Source organism: Lepus europaeus, chromosome 7 (genome assembly GCF_033115175.1).
Source record: "Lepus europaeus isolate LE1 chromosome 7, mLepTim1.pri, whole genome shotgun sequence".
Taxonomy (NCBI): domain Eukaryota; kingdom Metazoa; phylum Chordata; class Mammalia; order Lagomorpha; family Leporidae; genus Lepus; species Lepus europaeus.
The window spans coordinates 16,093,583-16,103,389 of record NC_084833.1 but is presented as its reverse complement, the minus strand read 5'-3'; the positions used below and the strand labels follow the sequence as shown (position 1 = coordinate 16,103,389).

The following is a 9,807-nucleotide window of genomic DNA, read 5'->3' as shown; positions in this document are numbered from 1 at the left end:
AGCCAGCACTGCTTCCTCTAAGGGTGTGCATTAAAATGAAAATGGGAGCAGAGCTGAGATATGATGCACATAGACACTCCAAAATGGGATGTGGACTCCCAAGTGGTGCCTAGAACACCATGCCAAATACCTGCCCTTTCACAAACTTCATGAACTACCCTTATATGTTGCCCTAATGTCCTTGGAGTACAGGAAGATAATAACCACAACTGATCAATAATGTATTTTCAGATTTCTCAAAAACCTCAGCGGGAACTCATATTAACATCCAATAAATGGAACACCAAAACAATGTGACAGAATTCATCCTTTTGGGACTTACAGAGAACATGCAGCTGCGAAAAATGTGTTCTGCTGTGTTTCTGGTCATGTATGTGGCCACAGTGCTGGGAAACGTACTCATTGTGGTAACTATCATCTCAAGTCAAAGCCTGAGGTCACCTATGTACTTTTTCCTTACTTTCCTGTCCCTCATGGACATCACCTACTCTTCTGTCATTGCCCCCAAGATGATTGTGGACTCCTTCTCTGAGAGCACCACCATCTCCCTTGAAGGCTGCATGACCCAGCTCTTCGCAGAGCATTTCTTCGGTGGTGTGGGGATCATCCTCCTCACGGTGATGGCCTACGACCGCTACGTGGCCATCTGTAAACCCTTGCACTATACCGCCATCATGAGTTCTCGAGTGTGCTGCCTGATGGTTGGAGGCGCTTGGGTGGGAGGCTTTACACATGCAATGGTACAGCTTCTCTTCATGTATCAAATCCCCTTTTGTGGCCCCAATATCATAGACCACTTTATATGTGATTTGTTTCAGTTACTGACACTTGCCTGCATGGACACTCACACCCTGGGGCTCTTAGTCATCATCAACAGCGGAGTGATGTGTACAGCCATCTTCCTTATCCTTACTGCCTCCTACATCGTCATTCTCTGCTCCCTGAACTCTTACAGCTCTGAAGGGCAGCGCAAAGCCCTCTCCACCTGTTGTTCCCACCTCACAGTGGTCGTGTTGTTCTTTGTCCCTTGTATTTTCTTATACATGAGGCCTGTGGCTGTTTATCCCATAGACAAGGCAATGGCTGTGTCTGATTCAATCATCACACCCATGTTAAACCCCTTGATCTACACACTCAGAAATGCAGAGGTGAAAAATGCCATGAGGAAATTTTGCAGGAAACGAAAGATTTTAGTTGGTGAGTGGCTGTTCTGAGAAAATCCTGTCTTTCCTATAAGAGGAAATCATCCTTTCAGAGATATTTGAGAACTTAATCTGTTTTCTGCTGGCAGCCAGAGAGCTCTTTGAAAAATAAAAATTTGGATTGTGACTTGGAATGCTTACAATTTAGAGATCCACTTTATATCCTTCCATGGTTTCCCACTGCCCTAGAATCTCCTTGATTGGTACTACAATCTGTTGAATCATTTTGCTACTGCCTCCACCTCTCCCAATGCACGGTGAGCCCCTCGCTACACATCAGCTGTGTTGAGTAATTTTCAACCACATTTAGTACTGGTAGAGCCTTTTCTCTTCTTGCATTTATTTATCTCTGTCTGAAAACAAACTTTCATTCTCCTCGCTGATTCTCTATAACATCTGATCCCAGTTTAAGAAGATAAGAGTCGGGGGCCAGCGCAGTGGCTCACTTGGTTAATCCTCAGCCTGCGGTGCTGGCATCCCATATGGGTGCCGGTTCTAGTCCCGGTTGCTCCTCTTCCATTCCAATTCTCTGCTGTGGCCCAAGCGCAGAGGAGGATGGCCCAAGTGCTTGGACCCCTGCACCCACATGGGAGACCAGGAAGAAGCACCTGGCTCCTGGCTTCGGATCAGCATAGCTGGGGCCGTAGTGGTCATTTGGGGGGTGAACCAACAGAAAAGGAAGACCTTTGTCTCTCTCTCTCTCTCTCTCTCACTCACTGTCTAACTGTGAAATAAATAAATTTAAAAAAAAGAAGCTAAGAGTCATATCTTCAAGAGTCCGTTTAAGGATTTTTCCACTACTATCATTATTATCAATAACAGCATCTTCACTTTCTTAATAACAATGCTCAAATATACCAATGTTTCATATAATTACCAGTAGCCTTTCATAATTTTTCACCTCCCTTTCATCACCATCCATCTCATATGTGTGTGGGAGAAGAACTTTTTTATCATATATGCCTGATACCTATCATATTTTTAACAGGCACATGTTGAATGATTATGGAACATAAGAGAATTTTCTTTCCCAAAATAGCCAAATCCAGATGGTTAGGGAAGAAAATGAAATGATGAATAAGTAATTTAAAAATTAACAAAAACTCAGAAAGTGAACATTGAAACAGAGTTCTTAGATGTGAAGAGCTTGATTGATTTCTTGGAAAATGCTTCAAATTGGCTAATTGAAAAAAGATTCTATTAGTAGGCCACTTCTCAGTTCATTTTTAGTTCTCTGAGATTTCATTTGTAAACGTGATTGAGGATTTTGTAGCTACCTTTTAGCTGTTCTTTAAATTTCAATCGTGTAACAAACTTTAAAGTAGTTTCTTAGAATATTTCAAGGCAAAGTACTTACTTTAATATTGCTTTATTTTTCCACTTACCAACACAGAAAAAACTTCTATGAAATGTAATTTATTGAATATTTGTAAAACTTTCTGGATCATATTCATTTTATTATAATCAAATAATGTAAGTATCAGGAAGAAACTTAGGAGTGAGGTCCTTAACTTTTATATTTGTGTAATATGGGAAGACTAATATCTTAAAGTTAATCAAAGAACTTTAATGTTAGCCTTAGTTTTATGTTTCTTTTTGTGTAGTAGAGAGTTTACCCTATTATGTCACTCTTCAATTTAGGGTCATGGCCCATTTGCTCACTCATTTTCTATAATCAAAATCAGTTCTCATTAAATTGCAGTGTTTTACATATTTAGCTTTCTGATATGACCATTGCTTCACTCATTTCTGCTACCAGGATTTTCACTAATAAAATAATGTTGTTTTCAGTAAAGATTGTATCCAAGACTCCAAATGAGATTTTGTAAAACTTAATCTGGGAGGCTGGCACTGTGGCTCACTTGGCTAATCCTCTGCCTGCAGCGCAGGCACCCGGGTTCTAGTCCCAGTTGGGGCACCGGATTCTGTTCCGGTTGCTCCTCTTCCAGGCCAGCTCTCTGCTATGGCCCGGGAAGGCAGTGGAGGATGGCCCGATTGCTTGGGCCTTGCACCCGCATGGGAGACCAGGAGAAGCACCTGGCTCCTGGCTTTGGATTGGTGCAGCGCGCTGGCTGTACCGACCATTTGGTGGGTGAACCAACAGAAAAGGAAGACCTTTCTCTCTGTTTCTCTCTCTCACTGTCTGGCTCTGCCTGTCAAAAAAAAAAAAAAAAGTAATCTGGGTTATAATTAGAATGAAGTGAACAAAATGTAAATTTGCAATATTTTAACTTGGGAAAAGGATGTATTCCAGAAACATAAAGAAAAAATCATGACCAGCGCCATGGCTCAATAGGCTAATCTTCCACCTGCGGCACCGGCACCCGGGTTTTAGTCCCGGTCGGGGCACCGGATTCTGTTCCAGTTGCCCCTCTTCCAGTCCAGCTCTCTCTTGTGGCCCGGGAGTGCAGTGGAGGATGGCCCAATTCCTTGGGCCCTGCACCCGCATGGGAGACCAGGAGAAGCACCTGGCTCCTACCATCGGATCAGCGCGATGCGCCTGCCTCAGCTCTCCAGCCACGGTGGCCATTGGAGGGTGAACCAACGGCAAAAAGGAAGACCTTTCTTTCTGTCTGTCTGTCTCTCTCTCTCACTATCCACTCTGCCTGTCAAAAAAAAAAAATCATGATTAACTGTAAAAAAGATTGAGTAGGCCGGCGCCGTGGCTCACTAGGCTAATCCTCCGCCTTGCAGCGCCGGCACACTGGGTTCTAGTCCCGGTCGGGGAGCCAGATTCTGTCCCGGTTACCCCTCTTCCAGGCCAGCTCTCTGCTGTGGCCAGGGAGTGCAGTGGAGGATGGCCCAAATGCTTGGGTCCTGCATCCCATGGGAGACCAGGAGCGGCACCGGCACCCGGGTTCTAGTCCCGGTCGGGGCACCGGATTCTGTTCCGGTTGCCCCTCTTCCAGTCCAGCTCTCTCTTGTGGCCCGGGAGTGCAGTGGAGGATGGCCCAATTCCTTGGGCCCTGCACCCGCATGGGAGACCAGGAGAAGCACCTGGCTCCTACCATCGGATCAGCGCGATGCGCCTGCCTCAGCTCTCCAGCCACGGTGGCCATTGGAGGGTGAACCAACGGCAAAAAGGAAGACCTTTCTCTCTGTCTCTCTCTCTCTGTCTGACTGTCCACTCTGCCTGTCAAAAAAAAAAAAAAAAGATTGAGTAAATTGAAGAAGACAAAGCCACTTTTATACTCGTGATTTTCACATAAGTCACTAAGAGTCTTAATGCAGAACTGTGACTCATCTATATACAGAAACAAGAAGATAAATGCGTAAATTCAACATGTGTGGACACATGTGTGAACACTTGCTTCCTTTGACATAGGAACAAATCAAATGACCTTCATGTATGTGGAGTTCTCGGGGTTTCACTTTCAAAAGTCTTGCATCTGGCATGTGGCTTCTGGCTGATTGGGTGGAGAAGTAGTCCCAGGGAACTCTGTGACTGGTTGTCACCCTCCTGGGTCTACAGACCCATTGCCACCCAACAATTTGAAATGGCGAGTGCCAAACCACTTCCCATTCACCACCTGTGTATTCTGTGATTTTCCTTTCATGAATCATTGCTCAATTTGTGCTGATTTTTTTTTTTCTGTTGACATGTGAGGTTTAAGGGTACAACTTCTGACTCTAAAACTTATCTCTAACATGAGAGCAAAGAATTGTGTCTGACATTCAATTAATTGACACTACCTTTCTAAATGAAAGTAAATTTTATCAAATTCCAGGTGTCGATACATGTTGTTGATGAACTAACACTTATTGTCCAATAAGATGTTGAATTTGAAATTTTGCCTGACACGATAAGTGTGAAATTACAAAGTCTGTCCAAATAACTGTGTATTTCCATACCAAAGGAAATGATAAATGTAGAACTCCTTGAAACAAGATAAAATATATAAAAAATGATGAATGTGTAAGTGAGAAAGTGTCCAAGAATGGTCTTGGAGAAATCTTGTAGAGATGTGCCTGTCCCTTATTTCAAACTGAATGTGTGTTTGTGTGTGTGTGTGTGAGTATGTGAGAGTGTGAGTATTTCTACAAAATGTGCCTACAGAGTATGCAGAGTACTGTTCTGAGGACTGGGTATAGGTCACTTCTCATTTGCTTGTCCAGGGGACTGAGATCAGAAAATCTAGACAGGAGAACACACTGGCTGACTCTTTGGGGAGTCAGAAGAGAGCTGCTCATTGACATCAGTGTGCAGGAGATGATATTCCTCAGAATCAGAGAGGCATGCAAGTTTCCACATGGACTGCTGAGAGAAGCCATAGAGAGGACCAGCAGGGACCAATCCGGTAGGGTCATTCAGAAATGCAGAGTATCTTGACGGTAACCACAGGCTAATGAAGATGTTACAGAGATCATAAGGGATAGATATTTTCTTCCTATATCAAGGATGCTACAAATAGAGAGGCAATGAAAGAATCTTTGAGAGTCCTACAAAAAATAAGTCTCAAAAAGAAGTTAGATAACAGGCTTTCAATATTTTCCAGGTCCAAAACAGTAAACCAGCTGGCTAAGACTCCAACTCAGGTGAGACTTGATTGTCCCTCCCACGCTTTGAAGATTCCTCTGCCAGTTATTCCTGTTTTAGGCTCTGAGGTCTAAGCTGAATATGGGGAATGGGGTACTAATGACTTTCTTTTTCTTTCTTTCTTTCTTCCCTCCCTCCCTCCCTCCCTCCCTCCCTCTCTCTCTCTCTCTCTCTCTCTTTCTTTCTTTCTTTTTAGAACTTATTTATTTTAAAGGCAGAGAAGAGAGAGACAGAGACAGAGAGACACAGAGAGACAGAGATATCCACCATCCACTGGTTCACTCCCCAATTGGCCACAGTGAAGAAACCAAATATCTCCAACATGCCAAACAACAAACGCAAAAACCGAGGTAACAAGAACAAGGAAGACACTATGACGCCCCCAAATGAAAAAGACACCCCAATTCAAGATTGTGAAGATGATGAGATAGAAGAAATGCAAGACGCGGATCTCAAAAAATTGATAAGAACATTAAGAAGTTCTCAAAAACAAATTCTTGAACTACAGAAATCCTTAATGGACAAGATAGAAAATATCTCTCGTGAAAATGAAATATTAAGGAGGAATCAAAATGAAATGAAGAAACTAGTAGAGCAAGAAACTGTGATAGTGACAACAAATCATAATGAAATGAAGAATTCAATAGATCAAATGACAAACACATTAGAGAGCCTTAAAAACAGAATGGGCGAAGCAGAAGAGAGAATATCAGACTTAGAAGACAGAGAACAGGAAAGGAAACAGGCAAACCAAAGAAAAGAAGAAGAAATTAGAAATCTAAAAAATATTGTCAGGAATCTACAGGATACTATTAAAAAACCCAACATTCGGGTTCTAGGAGTTCCTGAAGGCATGGAGAGGGAGAAAGGATTAGAAGGCATTTTTAATATTTCTATCCCCTTGTTAATTATTTATTAGAATTTTTCATGAAAATGGTGAAATATTCAAAGTAAGCAGAGGAATCCAAGAAGAAAAGTTGAAATGCCTCTAAATTATTTGAATCCACAACTTACATATCAGAAATAACTACTTTTAGTTTTTCACATGTACTTCCAGAAACATAAGGATATGTGTATATGTGTATATCTCCCTTGTTCTTTTTAGTGTACAAATATGGGCAATATGTGTTGATTTTTCAGAAAATAGAGCCTATACCAAAAGAGATATTTTGTTATGTTATCATTTTATTTTACAAAGTTAATAGGAAAAATGTTTATCAACAGCATTTTTCCCCATGCATATCAGATTAAACTTTTTCAGCTCATCTTTTAGCATCTTGATACTTTACTGGAATAGATATTAACCTAGCACAATCATATTTCTTAGCTGAGAAATGAAATTTTTATTTTTTTCTCTGTCAGTTATTATTTCTCAGTTTCTATGATTTTTTTTGTATAATTCCATCTGTCAGTATTTCCTTTTTAATGAACTATATTGTTATAAAATATTTATAAATGATCATATTCATTCTCCCGTGATTAAATAAAATATAGGAAATATATTCATTTGTAATTTATTTATAAGTATTATGTTTATGAAACATATTTATATAAGTATAATACATTATATATTATTCATTGAATACAATTTTTATAAAATATAAAACTGAAATATGTAATATAATGTATATTATATATAATGTATAAATATATGCATAAATATCACAATATTAAGCATTAAATTATAAATAATATGATACACTATCTTTCTGGGATTCCTTGAAATATAATTCAGTATGTGTAAAAATATGGAAGATATGGCTATGTATTATGTACAATTGGATTGATTGCTTTCATTTTGATTATTGGTATTGTCTTTATTTTTTATTTACATATAATGTGACTGCACAACTGATGTTAAGCATTATCTTCCTTTACAAAGTAACAGAAATTATAATGGTATTTTGAAATATACTAGGTTTTACACAGTTGTTAGTGTAGGAATCAGTCAGAAAAAGTTTAAAATACAAAAAATAAGATGAATAAAAAGTGCACAATACCTAAAATATATATGAGAAAAATGGAGTCAAGTTTGAATGAAAATGAGAAGGAAAATGACTCTTCAGGAAAATAAATCAATCTGAGACCAGACTTCAAAGTCATATAGAAAATATTGGCAAAGTAATTTGTCCTCCTAGCTGAAGGCCCTGAAATCAAGGTTATGAAGTTTGGAAACCCATTCATTTAAAAGTATAAAATTTGGAGCCATAAAAATATGATAGCAGCTATTATTTGGATTCATTTTTCACCTGAAAACATAAATTGCTTATAACTATCTAATGAAATGTAGTCCTTTTTAATCACCTTTTATACAGTTGCACTTTGAGCTTTCTGTAGTGAGGAGAAAATTTCCTTGAAGATGCCTCCTACTGAAGACGTCCCTCCCTGTACCTAGAAGCTAAGTGAAAAACACACAAATGAACTCACAAAATGAAGCCATGACCTTGGGCATCTCAAGTGTGACTCCTCAGTGGTTTCAGACTCACCACTTTTTTTCCCTAGAAAAATATCACTAGTGTTCATTGTCAACTGCTCTTTGTGAAGGATAGAAAAATAAAACAGGTTCCCTCAGTCCCAACAGGATCATTTTTGTAAGCACAGAACATAATTCTTCCTGAACAATATTTACCACTCACCAGATTCCACATAAAATGCCTCACACAATTTTGTGGAATAAAAATATTTCAATTTGGTTGCAATACATGGAGTTAGTAGCTCAGACACAACCAGAAATTCAGACTGAGATTTTGTAAATGCCAATACTACAGTGGACAATACTAGAATGCTATAATTGGATCATCCTAGGATTTTATTGAAACACCTAGTCCATGTCAGTAAGTAGGAAAGAAGGGCCCCTAATGAAGTGTTACCTCCTCTTCTCACTTTTTTCCATCCTCTCCCTCTTCTTGTCTCATTCCTATAGCAGGGAATGAGCAAGCGGGTACTTTCAGGATATGATATATTCATAAAGAAAGAGATTGCAATGGTTTCCAAGGAGATGATCGATATGCTCACCATGGCCCCCAATCCTCCTCTACGACCCTGCTTTCCCCTTGTTCTCACGATGCTTCTGCTCACCTATGGTCCAGCCACCTAGACAGTCTCATTCCCTGTTTTCCATGTCTCACAGTGGCTAATGATCTCCCCTTGGCTCTAACCACCACCCTCCATTTCTATCTGTGGACAGAATACCCAGCTGAAATATCTTCTCTTCAGCAAAAATTTTCCAGGTGCTAATCATCCATTTAGTTCCAAGAAAAATTTCCAAATTATATGCAGGTAAAGAAGGAAACCACTGTTATATTCAGGACATATGATGACAAGGAGATTCTCTCTTCAGGGTAGCTTTTAGAAACCAGAGATTTACATGCAAGTTTGAAAAATAATAATGAAGAGAAGCTAGAGTTTCATGTCAGCAATAAAACCCAGAGAGGAAAGAGAATAAAGATACTGCAAAACCCATAGGACAGGGGGAAAAATGAACTTTAGCAAGGATACGGCATCTTCTTCCAGGACTTCATTGAAGAGTTTTGCTTCTGTCTCCACTTCTCAAATTGTTTCTTACCCAAACCCCACGGTGAGGATGTGTAGTAACCAGGAATGACAATCCATCCTCAAAAGCCAACACTGGTATCAGGGTGTTCAGTATCATCACTGTTAATGCAGACTGTGGTATTCAGTATGCATCTCTACCCATGTCCTGATCTTAGCTGCAAATTAGAAATGTGCAGGTATTAGAAACCACATCATCCCCTTTCATTGTGTTTCACTTTTTATCAGAATTGGACCCAAGACACTGGTGCGTAAAGCAGAGGCCATTATAGTCTGGAGATCCTGAAGGAATGAATCTTTGCATCCATGGAGGGAAAAGTTGTCCCTGGAACTTCAGCTTTCCATTGAGAAAGCTAGTTCATAGCAACTGTCTTAAAACTAGGTCCTGCATGAGAGGCAAAGAGAAATAATGCAGTTGGCTTGAAAACTTACCTTTTTTTCTCATTAAAAAGTGGTGACATCATCTGATCCTTCATGGTTCTTTTTTTCATTTATTAAACTTTTATTTAATTAATA

The 9,807-nt window shown here is 39.7% G+C and overlaps 1 protein-coding gene across 1 annotated transcript; it reads left to right on the top strand.

The window, feature by feature from the left end:
• The first annotated feature begins 275 nt into the window (after positions 1 to 275).
• On the top strand, positions 276 to 1,214 carry LOC133763673 (olfactory receptor 4C6-like). The gene has a single exon (XM_062197467.1). The coding sequence runs from the start codon at positions 276 to 278 to the stop codon at positions 1,212 to 1,214; it is 939 nt and encodes a 312-aa protein (XP_062053451.1).
• Positions 1,215 to 9,807: the final 8,593 nt, after the last annotated feature.

Coding starts and splice junctions, on each gene's coding strand:
- LOC133763673 (XM_062197467.1), top strand. CDS start 276: ATGGAACACCAAAACAATGTGACAGAATTCATCCTTTTGGGACTTACA.